This window comes from Saccopteryx leptura, chromosome 11 (assembly GCF_036850995.1).
Source record: "Saccopteryx leptura isolate mSacLep1 chromosome 11, mSacLep1_pri_phased_curated, whole genome shotgun sequence".
In the NCBI taxonomy this organism is placed as follows: domain Eukaryota; kingdom Metazoa; phylum Chordata; class Mammalia; order Chiroptera; family Emballonuridae; genus Saccopteryx; species Saccopteryx leptura.
In genome coordinates, this window is record NC_089513.1 from 285675 (window position 1) to 300731 (window position 15057).

The window sequence follows — 15057 nt, forward strand, 5'->3', positions numbered from 1 at the left end:
TCCAGCAGACAATTGAGTACGGTCCCAACCAATGGGCTGAACACCTCAGCACTCTCTGCAGGCTCTATGAATAAGTAAACTGCTTCATACTTATGCTTTTATTTCCTCATTTGAAAAACAGAGTTATTATATGTGAAACTGAGACTAGAGGTCTCTGTTCATCTCACCAAATATGCAGGAACTAAATAAAATACTGTAGTATCTCAGACTACAGCAAACTGCAAGGAGCAGAAAGTAAAGTTGAGGAGATAATAAAAAAAGTGATAGAAAAAAAAATAATGGTTTTACATGATTTCAGGGTGAACATATTCTCCCTTTTTATTCAGTTTTAGAGGATAAGCATAAACAGTATAGGTATATTTCTGTGTAACAAAACTGAGTCATATTTCAATTCCTAACACTGATTTACCTGAAGAGCAAACAACTGTGTAAGTCTTGTAAAAACTACAGTAAATTTGAAACCCAACATTCACATGAGTCACACTAACTCAGAAAACTTGAAACTCATGTTAGCAGAAACCCACATGCAAGGAAAAACTATATCAATCATTTAACAATGCATTAAGAAATGTGTTGAAAAAATATATCTTCATAAGTATGAATTGATTTTTACTACTATTTTAGAGAAGAAAACTAACACTTTTTTGAAACATAATCCTTTCATTCACTTTGAGATGCTAACCTGAAGCAGTACAGGAACATTTCTGTGTAACAAAACTGAGTCCTATTTCAATTCCTAACACTGCTTTACCTGAAGAGAAAACAGTTGTGTAAGTCTTGTAAATACTACACTAAATTTGAAACCAAACATACACATGAGTGACACTAACTCAGATAACTTGAAACTCATTTTAGTAGAAACCCGCCTACAAAGATTAACTAAATGACCCTCGTAAAATAGCATTAAGAATTTTCCTGAAAGAGTATATGTTCTGACCTATGAACTGCTCTTTTACAAGTTCTTACGAGAAGGAAATTAAGAGATATTTGAAATAAAATTATTTCATTCAGTTTGAGAGGTAAAGCACACACGGTATAGATACATTACTGTGTAACAAAACTAAGTCCTATTACAATTCCTAATGCTACTTTACCTGAATTTCAGACGACTGAGGAAGTCTTGTAAATACTACAGTAAATCTGCAACCAAACATACACATGAGTGACACTATCTCAGAAAACCTTTCACTCCTGTTAGCAGAAACCCTCATACAAAGAATAGATAAAGGAGCCGTGTAATAATTAGGAATTATTTTGAAAGAATATATCTTCAGAAGAATGAACTGATTTTAACAAGTTCATTTGATAAGTAAACTAACAGTTATTTTAAACATAAGTATTTAATTCAGTTTGAAAGGTTAAGTATACACAGTATACGTACATTACTGTGTAAGAAAACTGAGTCCTATTTCAATTCCTAACTCTGCTTTAACTGAAGAGCAAACAACTGTGTAACTCTTGTAAAAACTACAGTAAATTTGAAACCCTACATACACATGAGTGACACTAACTCAGATAACTTGAAACCCATGTTAGCAGAAACCCATGTGCAAAGAATAACTAAATGAGTTGTTAAAAAATGCATTAAGAAATGTGCTGAAGAAATATATCTTCATAAGAATGAATTGATTTTCACTAGTTTATTACAGAAAGAAAGTAACAGTTATTTAAAACATAATTCTTTCATTCACTCTGAGATGCTAAGCAGAGCAGTACAGGTACATTACTGTGTAACAAAACTGAGTCCTATTTCACTTCCTGACACTGCTTTACCTGAAGAGCAAACAAATGTGTAAGTCTTGTAAATACTTCAGTAAATTTGAAACCGATCATACACATGAGTGAAACTTACTCAGATAACTTGAAACTAATATTAGTAGAAACCCACCTACAAAGAATAACTAAATGGGCCTTGTAAAATAGCATTAAGAATTTTGCTGAAAGACTATATATTCTGAACTATGAACTGCTCTATTACAAGTTCTTATGAGAAGGAAACAAACAGTTATTTGAAACATAACCATTTCATTCATTTTGAGAGGTTAAGCATACAAGGTTTGGAACATTACTGTGTAACAAAACTGAGTCCTATTATAACTCCTAATGAGGCTTTACCTGAAGTTCAGATGACTCTGTAAGTCTTGCAAATACTACAGTAAATTTGCAACCAAACATGCACGAGTGACACTAACTCAGATAACTTGAAACTCATGTTAGTAGAAACCCGCCTAAGAAAAATAAATAAATGAGCCTTGTAGAATAGCATTAAGAATTGTGCTGAAAGACTATATGTTCTGAACTATGAACTGCTCTTTTATAAGTTCTTATGAGAAAGAAATTGAGATATTTGAAATATACTTATTTCATTCAGTTTGAAAGGTTAAGCACACACGGTATAGATACCTTACTGTGTAACAAAACTGAGTCCTATTTCAATTCCTAACTCTGCTTTACCTGAAGAGCAAACAACTGTGTAAGTCTTGTAAAACCTACAGTAAATTTGAAACCCAACATACACGTGAGTGAAACTATCTCAGAAAACTTTTCACTCATTTTAGCAGAAACCCGCATACAAATAATAGAAAATGAGCCCTGTAATAAAGAATTAGAAATTTTGTAGAAAGAATATATCTTCAGAAGAATGAACTGACTTTAGTAAGTTCTTTTGAGAAGTAAACTAACAGTTATTTTAAACATAACCATTTCATTCAGTTTGAAAAGTTAACCATACACAGTATAGGTATATTACTGTGTAACAAAACTGAGTCCTATTTCAATTCCTAACTCTGCCTTACCTGAAAAGCAAACAACTGTGTAAGTCTTGCAAAAACTACAGTAAATTTGAAACCAAACACATGAGTGACACTAACTCAGATAAATTGAAATTTGTGTTAGCAGAAATCCACGTGCAGCCTGACCAGGCAGTGGCGCAGTGGATAGAGCGTCGGACTGGGATATGGCGGACCCAGGTTCGAGACCCGAGGTCGCCAGCCTGAGTGCGGGCTCATCTGCTTTGAGCAAAGCTCACCTCAAGCAAGGGGTTATTTGGTCTGCTGAAGGCCCACGGTCAAGGCACATATGAGAGAGCAATCACTGAACAACTAAGGTGACGCAATGAAAATCTGATGATTGATGCTTCTCATCTCTCTTCGTTCCTGTCTGTCTGTCCCTATCTGTCTCTCTCTCTGTCACTGTAAAAATAAATTAATTAATTTTAAAAAAAAAGAAAAGAAATCCACGTGCAAAGAATGAAATGAGTTGTTTAACAATGCATTGAGGCCCCGGCCGGTTGGCTCAGTGGTAGAGCATCGGCCTGGCGTGCAGAAGTCCCGGGTTTGATTCCTGGCCAGGGCACACAGGAGAAGCACCCATCTGCTTCTCCACCCCCCCCCTCCTTCCTCTCTGTCTCTCTCTTCCCCTCCCGCAGCCGAGGCTCCATTGGAGCAAAGATGGCCCGGGCGCTGGGGATGGCTCCTTGGCCTCTGCCCCAGGCGCTAGAGTGGCTCTGGTTGCAACAGAGCGACGCCCTGGTGGGCAGAGCATTGCCCCTGGTGGGCATGCCAGGTGGATCCCGGGCACATGCAGGAGTCTGTCTGACTCTCTTTCCCCATTTCCAGCTTCAGAAAAATACAAAAAAAAAAAAAAAATGTGTTCAGGACGTCATAGAAATGGCACCATGAGGACATGAACCAAAAAATCTCCCCAAAATTTCAACAAGTTCAACAACCAGAGACAGAAAAACCTACTCTTGGAGCATCCGAGAGTTTCACACCCTGAAGGCGAAGGTAGGATCGAGCGAAAAATTGGCTAACTATATAATCAACCCTGAGGGAAATAAGTCGGACAAAGAAACTCTCTGCCTTCCTCACTAACCTGAGCAAAGGCTGCTTTCACTTGGAACTGAGAGTTGGGAGGAGCAAGGGGTGTGGAGGTAGCTAGGCTGCGGCTCCGACATTCGTTCCAGCCGAGGAAAGAGTGTGCCTGTGTTGAATCAGCCCACACGAGCAAACGCCAGTGTGCCACGCCCCAAGCATCCCAGCCCATGGCCCCCACAGTGGGCAGTCCAGCCTCCCGCGTGCCGGCTGTGAGCAGCACGGCCCCCTGCGTGCTGGGCCGTGAGCAGCCCAGCAACCACCTGCCTGCGAGTAATCACCGCAACACAAGCAGCAGGTGCCAGTGGTGCACGGGGAGTGTGCCAAAGTGAACTTCCCTACACCCGAGCTTCTCTAGGTGGGAAGGGCGCCTCACCCAGCCATTCAAGCTAACAATCAAGCATTGGGGGAGGGGCACGCGTGCAGCTTGCAGTTCATTCTGGAGAAATTCTGCGGATCCAATCGCTGAAATTAGCCTAACCCACAGGCTGCTCACCTCCTAACTGACCTACGAGGCTCTAATTGACAAGATCTCTCTCAGTCCAGCTATCCAAGACAAGAGGCATGATATTTTTTTAGTGCCTCTTGCTAAAGGGGTGGGGGTAACTTCTGATTGGCTGAGCTTTCATATTCAGGGACATACGCTAAAAAGAGGGACTTGGCAGTGTTAAGACCTCCTGTACTGCAGGCAGCGACTAGGGTATCTTCTTCCCAGCCAAAACAGGCTACAAAGTACGGAAAGCCTGGGGACAGTGGTCCCACAGAGTGCTGAGTGTGCTGAACAGGCCTAGAAGCTCACAGAACGTCACCTTGAGAGCAATTGGCTCCCAGCCCCGCCTGATTACGCTGGCTGATCTGACTGCCAGAGCCTTACCCAGAGCCCTGCATTAAGTGGGGATTTGCCAGCTCTCTAAACCTCTTACTCCCCAGGCAGAGGCAGCGGCAGCCTCATAGCTGGATCATCAGGCTGCTAATTCAGGAAGGAGAGACTAGGAAAGAGGCTCTGGGAAAACGGACTCTCTCATTGTTGGAGCCTGCAAATGCTAACAAGCCTTGACTACCAAGACTGAAGCCAAATATATGACATTGCCGTAGAGCAGGGGTCCCCAAACTACGGCCCGCGGGCCACATGCGGCCCCCTGAGGCCATTTATCAGGCCCCCACTGCACTTCCAGAAGGGGCACCTCCTTCATTGGTGGTCAGTGAGAGGAGCATAGTTCCCATTGAAATACTGGTCAGATTTACTAAGATTAAAACAAAAAAAAAAAAAAAGAAATACTGGTCAGTTTGTTGATTTAAATTTACTTGTTCTTTATTTTAAATATTGTATTTGTTCCTGTTTTGTTTTTTTACTTTAAAATAAGATATGTGCAGTGTGCATAGGGATTTGTTCATAGTTTTTTTTTATAGTCCGGCCCTCCAACAGTCTGAGGGACAGTGAACTGGCCCCCTGTGTAAAAAGTTTGGGGACCCCTGCCGTAGAGTCTCATCAACTGCAAATCCCTACCTAAGCATGCCATAGGAACAGAGCCTGGGGTACAGAGTCACCGACTAGGAAGAGGGAGAGGAAAGAAAAGGGAAGAAGTTAACCTCTCAAATTCAAGAAAAATCCACAGACTTTATAATTTGTCCCACTATTTCTTTTATTTGTTTGTTTCTTTCATCCTCTTGCCTTTATTGGTATTATTTCTATTTCCTCAACCTTGGTCCTGTTATTCTCTGCCCATCTTACTCTTTCCTTTTCTTGAACTACACTACCCATAAGTGTTTCATTTTCTTTTCTTCTTCCTTACTTTCCATGAGGATTACACTCCAAAACACTTAACTCTCTCTCTTTTTGTTTTTTTTCTCTTTTTCTTTTTTTCCTTTTCCCCTTTTTCTTGTTTCTCCCTTTCTATTAGTTTCTTCTTTCTTCTTTTAATTTTCCTCTCATTCAATCCTTAATCACGAACAAATTATTTAATTTGGGGATCAAGATTTTTTGGATTTTTTGGTAGCATTTTGGGTGCTTTTTACTTCACTTTTTAACTCAGTAGCATTCCTCCCAACCCAGGAATTCCATTCTATTCAGTCTTTGCTCCACTTAAATAATAGTTTTTTTCCCCTTTTCCTGGTTTCTCTCTTATTCCTCTCATTATTTCTCATAGTTGACCATTACTTACAAGCAAATGATTTTATACTTGACCCAAATTTTTTCCTTTTTTACACTTTGTAGGTCCCTACTTCCTTTTTTGCCCCTTGAAGAGTTCCCCCCAATTCAGGCCCTCCGTTATAGGCAGTTTTTGTTTCATTTAGCATAATATAATTCACAGTTTATCACAATATTTATCTAAGGAGGAGGGAAGAGAAGGGGAAGAGAAGAAAGAAAAGGGGAGGGAAATAAGAAATTATTACTGGGTTTTTTTGTGCGTTTTTTCCAATTTTATTTATTTTTTATATTTTTTATTTGTTTTCTACATTTTACTCTTTATTAATTCTCATTAGTGCTAGCAACAAGACTAGCACCCTCAGATGCCATTAAGAAAAAGGAAATCAAATATCATGGATACAAAAGAAAGAGAAGTAACACAGATAGATGTGGAAAAATCTATGGAGAAAAAATTTACTATATTGGAAACCTTGGAGCTAAATGACAGAGAATTTAAAATAGAAATCCTAAAAATACTCAGAAATATACAAGAAAACACAGAAAGGCAATTTAGGGAGCTCAGAAAACAACTCAATGAACACAAAGAATATATTAGCAAGGAAATTGAAACTATAAAACAAATCAAACAGAAATGAAAAACTCAATTCATGAACTGAAAAACGAGGTAACAAGCTTAGCTAATAGAACAGGCCAGATACAAGATTGGATTAGTGACATAGAAGACAAGCAACTTGAGGCACAACAGAGAGAAGAAGAGAGAGACTCAAAAATTTTAAAAAATGAGAAAGCCCCACAGAAATTGTCTGATTCCATCAAAAATAATAACATAAGAATAATAGGTATATCAGAGGGAGAAAAGAGAGAAAATGGAATGGAGAATTTATTCAAACAAATAATAGAGAACTTCCCAAGCCTGTGGAAAGAATTAAAGCCTCAAATTCAAGAAGCAAACAGAACACCGAGTTTTCTTAACCACAACAAACCAACTCCAAGGCACATCATAATAAAAATGGCACAAACCAACGACAAAGAAAAAATTCTCAAGGCAGCCAGGGAAAAGAAGAATACAACATATAAAGGAAGGCCTATTAGATTATCATCAGATTTTTCAGCAGAAACTCTACAAGCTAGAAGAGAGTTGACCCCAATATTTTATTTTTGTGTATTTCTCTGAAGCTGGAAACGGGGAGAGACAGTCAGACAGACTCCCGCATGCGCCCAACCGGGATCCACCTGGCACACTCACCAGGGGCGATGCTCTGCCCACCAGGGGGCAATGCTCTGCCCCTCTGGGGCGTCGCTCTGTCACCACCAGAGCCACTCTAGCGCCTGGGGCTGAGGCCAAGGAGCCATCCCCAGCACCCGGGCCATCTTTGCTCCAGTGGAGCCTTGGCTGCAGGAGGGGAAGAGAGAGACAGAGAGGAAGGAGGAGGTGGTGGAGAAGCAAATGGGCGCTTCCACTATGTGCCCTGGCCGGGAATCAAACCCGGGTCCCCCGTACGCCAGGCCAACGCTCTACTGCTGAGCCAACCGGCCAGGGCTGACCCCAATATTTAAAGTCCTGAAAGAGAGGAACTTTCAGCCAAGAATACTATACCCATCAAAGTTATCCTTCAAGTATGAAGGAGAAATAAAAACATTCACAAATACAGAAAAGACTCCAGGAAATACTAAAGGGGGTTTTCCAACCAGATCCAAAGAACAAAACAAAACAAAACCACAAGTAAAAGCTCCATGAAGAACACAATAAAACCAAATTTAAACTGTGACAACAAAAGCAAAAAAAAAGGGGAGACGACAGAGATTAACAATAGCAAAAGACGATGAAGTGCAGAAACACTCGCAAGATAGGGTACTACAATGAATATGGTAGGTACCCTTTTCATTACTTAATGGTAACCACCCTTGAGAAAACCACCACAAAATCACATGACTTAAAAAAGGTAGCAACAGAGGAAAGAAGTATGGAATACAAACAAAAACAAATGATAGAAAAACAAAAGAGAAGAATCAAACAAGATACAAAACTAACAGAAAGCAATTTATAAAATGGCAATAGGGAATCCACAAGTATCAATAATTACACTAAACATAAATGGATTAAACTCACCAATAAAAAGACACAGAGTAGCAGAATGGATTAAAAAAGAAAATCCAACTGTATGCTGCCTACAAGAAACACATCTAAGCAACAAGGATAAAAACAAATACAAAGTGAAAGGCTGGAAAACAATACTCCAAGCAAATAACATCCAAAAAAAAGCAGGCATAGCAATACTCATATCTAATAATGCTGAGTATAAGACAGAAAAAGTACTCAGAGACAAAAACGGTCATTTCATAATGATTAAGGGGATGCTGAATCAAGAAGACATAACAATCCTTAATATATATGCCCCAAACCAAGGAGCACCAAAATATATAAGACAGCTACTTATTGACCTAAAAACAAAAACTGACAAAAATACAATCATACTTGGAGACCTCAATACACCGCTGACGGATCTAGATCGGTAATCCAAACAGAAAATCAATAAAGATATAGTGGCCTTAAACGAAACACTAGAGAACCTGGATATGATAGACATCTACAGGACACTTCATCCCAAAGCGACAGAGTATACATTTTTCTCTAGTGTACATGGAACATTCTCAAGAATTGACCATATGTTGAGCCATAAGCATAATATCAGAAAGTTCAGAAAAATTAAAACTGTACCAAGCATATTTTCTGATCATAAAGCCTTGAAACTAGAAATCAACTGCAAAAAAGAGGGGGAAAAAACCACAAAAATGGGGAAACTAAACAACATACTTTTAAAAAATGAATGGGTCAAAGGAGAAATAAGCGCAGAGATCAAAATATATATTCAGACAAATGAAAATGACAATATGACATATCAGAACCTCAGGGATGCAGCAAAAGCAGTGATAAGAGGGAAGTTCATATCACTTCAGGCATATATGAACAAACAAGAGAGAGCCCAAGTGAACCACTTAACTTCAAACCTTAAGGAACTGGAAAAATAACAAAAACAACCCAAAACCAGCCGAAGAAAGGAGATAATAAAAATCAGAGCAGAAATAAATGAAATAGAGAACAGAAAAACTATAGAAAAATTAATAGAACAAGGAGCTGGTTCTTTGAAAAGATCAACAAAATTGACAAACCCTTGGCAAGACTTACCAAGGAAAAAAGAGAAAGAACTCATATAAACAAAATCCAAAATGAAAGAGGAGAAATCACCACGGACATCGTAGATATACAAAGAATTATTGTAGATTACTATGAAAAATTTATGCCACTAAATTCAACAACCTAGAAGAAATGGATAAATTCCTAGAACAATACAACCTTCCTAGCCTGAGTCATGAAGAAGCAGAAAGCCTAAACAGACCTATTAGTAGAGAAGAAATAGAAAAAAACATTAAAAACCTCCCCAAAAATAAAAGTCCAGGCCCAGATGGCTATACTAGTAAATTCTATCAAACATTCAAAGAAGACTTGGTCCCTATTCTACAGAAGGTCTTCCAAAAAATTGAAGAAGAAGCAATACTTCCAAACATATTTTATGAGGCCAACATAACCCTCATACCAAAACCTGGCAAGGATGGCACAAAAAAAGAAAACTACAGATCAATATCTCTAGTGAATACAGATGCTAAAATACTAAACAAAATGCTGGCAAATCGAATACAACAACATATTAAAAAAATAATACATCTTGATCAAGTGGGATTCATCCCAGAATCTCAAGGATGGTTCAACATACGTAAAACGGTTAACGTAATACACCACATCAACAAAACAAAGAACAAAAACCACATGATCTTATCAATAGATGCAGAAAAGGCATTCAATAAAACACAACACAACTTTATGTTTAAGACACTCAACAAAATGGGTATAGAAGGAAAATATCTCAACATGATAAAGGCCATATATGATAAACCATCAGCCAACATCATATTAAATGGTATAAACTAAGGACTTTCCACCTTAAATCAGGAACAAGACAGGGTTGTCCACTCTCTCCACTCTTATTTAACGTGGTGCTAGAAGTTCTGACCAGAGCAATCAGACAAGAGAAAGAAATAAAAGGCATCCATATCGGAAAAGAAGAAGTAAAGGTATCACTTTTTGCAGATGATATGATCCAATACATCGAAAACCCGAAAGACTCCACAAAAAATTACTAGAAACAATAAACCAATACAGTAAGGTCGCAGGATACAAAATTAACATACAAAAGTCCATAGCCTTTCTCTCTGCCAACAATGAAATATTAGAAAACGAACTCAAAAAAATAATCCCCTTCACGATTGCAACAAAAAAAATAAAATACCTAGGAATAAACATAACAAAGAATGTAAAGGACCTATATAACAAAAACAACAAAGCATTGTTAAGGGAAATCGAAAAAGATACAATGAGATGAAAAAATATTCCTTGTTCGTGGGTAGGAAAAATAAATATAATCAAAATGGCCATATTACCCAAAACAATATATAAATTTAATGCAATTCCATCAAAATTCCTATGAAATTCTCTAAAGAAATGGAACAAAAAATCATCAGATTTATATGGAACTATAAAAAACCCCGATTAGCCAAAGTAATCCTAAGGAAAAAGAATGAAGCTGGGGGCATTATTATGCCTGACTTCAAACTATATTATAGGGCCACGATAATCAAAACAGCATGGTATTGGCAGAAAAATAGACACTCAGACCAATGGAACAGAATAGAAAGCCCAGAAATAAAACCACATATATATGGTCAAATAATCTTTGACAAAGGGGCCAACAACACACAATGGAGAAAAGATAGCCTCTTCAACAAATGGTGCTGGGAAAACTGGAAAGCCACATGCAAAAGAATGAAACTCGACTACAGCTTGTCCCCTTGTACAAAAATTAATTCAAAATGGATCAAAGACCTAAATATAAGACCTGAAACAATAAAGTACATGGAAGAAGACATAGGTACTAAACTCATGGACCTGGGTTTTAAAGAGCATTTTATGAATTTGACTCCAAAGGCAAGAGAAGTGAAGGCAAAGATAAATGAATGGGACTACATCAGAATAAAAAGTTTTTGCTCAGCAAGAGAAACTGATATCAAAATAAACAGACAGCCAACTAAATGGGAAATGATATTTTCAAACAACAGCTCAGATAAGGGCCTAATATCCAAAATTTACAAAGAACTTATAAAACTCAACAACAAACATACAAACAATCCAATAAAAAAATGGGAAGAGGACATGAACAGACACTTCTCCCAGGAAGAAATACAGATGGCCAACAGATATATGAAGAGATGCTCATCTTCATTAGTTATTAGAGAAATACAAATCAAAACTATAATGTGATACCACCTCACACCTGTTAGATTAGCTATTATTAACAAGACAGGCAATAACAAATGCTGGAGAGGCTGTGGAGAAAAAGGAACCCTCATTCACTGTTGGTGGGACTGTAAAGTAGTGCAACCATTATGGAAGAAAGTAATGTGGTTCCTCAAAAAACTGAAAATAGAACTACCTTATGACCCAGCAATCCCTCTACTAGGTATATACCCCCAAAACTCAGAAACATTGATACAGAAAGACACATGCAGCCCCATGTTCATTGCAGCATTGTTCACAGGGGCCATAACATGGAAACAACCAAAAAGCCCTTCAATAGAAGACTGGATAAAGAAAATGTGGCACATATACACTATGGAATACTACTCAGCCATAAGAAATGATGACATCGGATCATTTACAACAAAATGGTGGGATCTTGATAACATTATATGGAGTGAAATTAGTAAATCAGAAAAAAACAAGAGCTACATGATTCCATACATTGGTGGGACATAAAAACGAGACTAAGAGACATGGACAAGAATGTGGTGGTTACTGGGGGTGGGGGGAGGGAGGGGTGAGAGGGAAGGAGGAGACGGAGAGGGGGAGGGGAGAGGCACAAAGAAAACTAGATAAAAGTTGACGGACGACAATCTAACTTTGGGTGATGGGTATGCAACATAATTGAATGATAATATAATCTGGACATGTTTCCTTTGAATATATGTACCCTGATTTATTGATGTCACCCGATTAACATTAATAAAAATTTATTTAAAAAATTTAAAAAAATGTGTTGAAAAAATATATCTCCATACGTATGAATTGATTTTAACTAGTTTTTTAGAGAAAGAAACTAACAGTTATATAAAACATACTTCTTTCATTGACTCTGAGATGCTAAGCAGAAGCAGTACAGGTATATTACTGTGTAACAAAACTGAGCCCTATTTCAATTCCTAATGCTGCTTTACCTAAAGAGCAAATAACTGTGTAAGTCTTGTAAATACTACAGTAAATTTCCAACAAAATATACACATGAGTGACACTATCTCAGAAAACTTTTAACTCATGTTAGCAGAAACCAAAATACAAAGAATAGATAAATGAGCCCTGTAATAAACAATTAGGAATTGTGTTGAAAGAAGATATCTTCAGAAGAATGAACTGATTTTAACAGATTCTTTTGAGAAGTAAACTAAAAGTTATTTTAAACATAACCATTTCATTCAGTTTGAAAAGTTAACCATACACAGTATAGGTATATGTGTGTAACAAAACTGACTCCTATTTCAATTCCTAACTCTGCCTTACCTGAAAAGCAAACAACTGTGTAAGTCTTGCAAAAACTACAATAGCCCTGGCCGGTTGGCTCAGCGGTAGAGCGTCGGCCTAGCGTGCGGAGGACCCGGGTTCGATTCCCGGCCAGGGCACACAGGAGAAGCGCCCATTTGCTTCTCCACCCCTCCGCCGCACTTTCCTCTCTGTCTCTCTCTTCCCTTCCCGCAGCCAAGGCTCCATTGGAGCAAAGATGGCCCGGGCGCTGGGGATGGTTCTGTGGCCTCTGCCTCAGGCGCTAGAGTGGCTCTGGTCGCAACATGGCGACCCCCAGGATGGGCAGAGCATCGCCCCCTGGTGGGCAGAGCGTCGCCCCTGGTGGGCGTGCCGGGTGGATCCCGGTCGGGCGCATGCGGGAGTCTGTCTGACTGTCTCTCCCTGTTTCCAGCTTCAGAAAAATGAAAGAAAAAAATAAAAAATAAAAAAAATAAAATAAAAAACTACAATAAATTTGAAACCAAACACAAGTGACACTAACTCAGATAAATTGAAATTCATGTTAGCAGAAACCCATGTGCAAAGAATTAAATGAGTTGTTAATGCATTAAGAAATGTGTTGAAAAAATATATCTCCATAATTATGAATTGATTTTTACTAGTTTTTTAGAGAAAGAAACTAACAGTTATTTAAAACATACTACTTTCATTCACTCTGAGATGCTAAGCAGAAGCAGTACAGATACATTACTGTGTAACAAAACTGAGTCCTAGTTAAATTCTTAACACTGCTTTACCTGAAGAGCAAACAACTGTGTAAGTCTTGTAAATACTACACTAAATTTGAAACCAAACAAACACATGAGTGACACTAACTCATCTAACTTGAAACTCATGTTAGTAAAAACCTGCCTACAAAGAATATCTAAATGAGTCTTGTAAAATAGCAATAAGAATTGTGCTGAAAAAAGTATATGTTCTGAAATATGAACTGCTCTTTTACAAGTTCTTATGAGAAGTAAATTAAGTGATATTTGAAATATAAAGATTTTATTCCATTTGAGAGGTTAAGGTCACCCATTTTAGGTACATTACTGTGTAACAAAACTGAGTCCTATTACAATTCCTAACACTGCTTTACCTTAAGATCAAACAATTGTGTAAGTCTTGTAAAAGCTACAGTAAATTTGAAAGGCAACATACACATGAGTGACACTAACTCAGATAACTTGAAATCATGTTAGCCGAAAGGCACGTGCAAAGAATAAATAAATGAGTCGTTGAACAATGCATTAAGTAATGTGTTGAAAAAAGAATGATTTGATTTTCACTAATTTTTTAGAGAAGGAAAGTAACAGTTATTTAAAACATAATTCTTCCATTCACCTTGAGATTCTAAGCAGAAGCAGTACAGGTACATTACTGTGTAACAAAACTGAGTTCTATTTCAATTTCTACCACCTCTTTACTTGAAGAGCAAACGACTATGTAAGTCTTGTAAATACTACACTAAATTTGAAACCAAACATACACGAGTGACACTATCTCAGAAAACTTGTAACTTATGTTAACAGAAACTTGCATAAAAATATTTTTGATGATAAATTTCCTCTTCTTTCTGTATCTGTAAATGTATTTTATTTCTCCTTCATATTTGAATGATAGCTTTAATGATTATAGTATTTTTGGCTAGAATTTCCCCTCTTTCAGAAGTTTAAATATTGGGGTCCACTCTCTTCTAGCTGTAAAGTTTTTGCTGAGAAATCCAATGAGTATCTAATAGGCCTTTCTTTATATGTTGTATTCTTTTTTTCTGGTTCCCTTGAGAATTTTTTTCTTTGTCATTGGTTTGTGCCAATTTCATTATGATGTGCTTTGGAGTAAGTTTGTTGGGGTTAAGATAACTCGGTGTTCTGTTTTCTTCTTGAATTCGAGGCTTTAGTTCTTTCCACAGGCTTGGGAAGTTTCATCTATTATTTGTTTAAATATGTTCTCCATTTTATTTTCTCCTTCTGAAATTCTTATGTTTCCCTTTTTGATGGAGTTACACAATTCCTGTAGGCCATTCTCATTTTATTAAATTCTTGAGTCTCTTCTTCTCTCTGTTGTGCCTCAAGTTACCTGTTTTCTATGTCACTAATCCTCTCTTCTATCTGGCCTGTTCTAAGCTTGTTCCCTTGTTTTTCATTCATGAATTGAGATTTTCTTCTTTCTTTGATTTGTATTCATAGTTTCAATTTTCTTGGTAATATGTTCTTTGTGTTTGATGTTTTTTGAGCTCTTTAAATTGACTTTCTGTGTTTTCTTGTATATCTTTGAGTATTTTTAGAATTTCTATTTTAAATTCTTTGTCATTTAACTCCAAGGTTTCCAATCTGTTAAATTTTTTTCTATAGTTTTCCTCATTT

General features: G+C 37.5%; 1 protein-coding gene across 1 annotated transcript in view; it reads left to right on the plus strand.

Annotated features, from left to right (window-relative positions):
• The first annotated feature begins 4042 nt into the window (after positions 1-4042).
• The window catches only part of LOC136383469 (putative GTP-binding protein 6), a 38461-nt gene continuing 27446 nt past the window's right edge, over positions 4043-15057 (plus strand). The window contains 1 exon segment of the mRNA XM_066353357.1: positions 4043-4145. Within this exon segment, the coding sequence (XP_066209454.1) occupies positions 4043-4145 (103 nt within the window).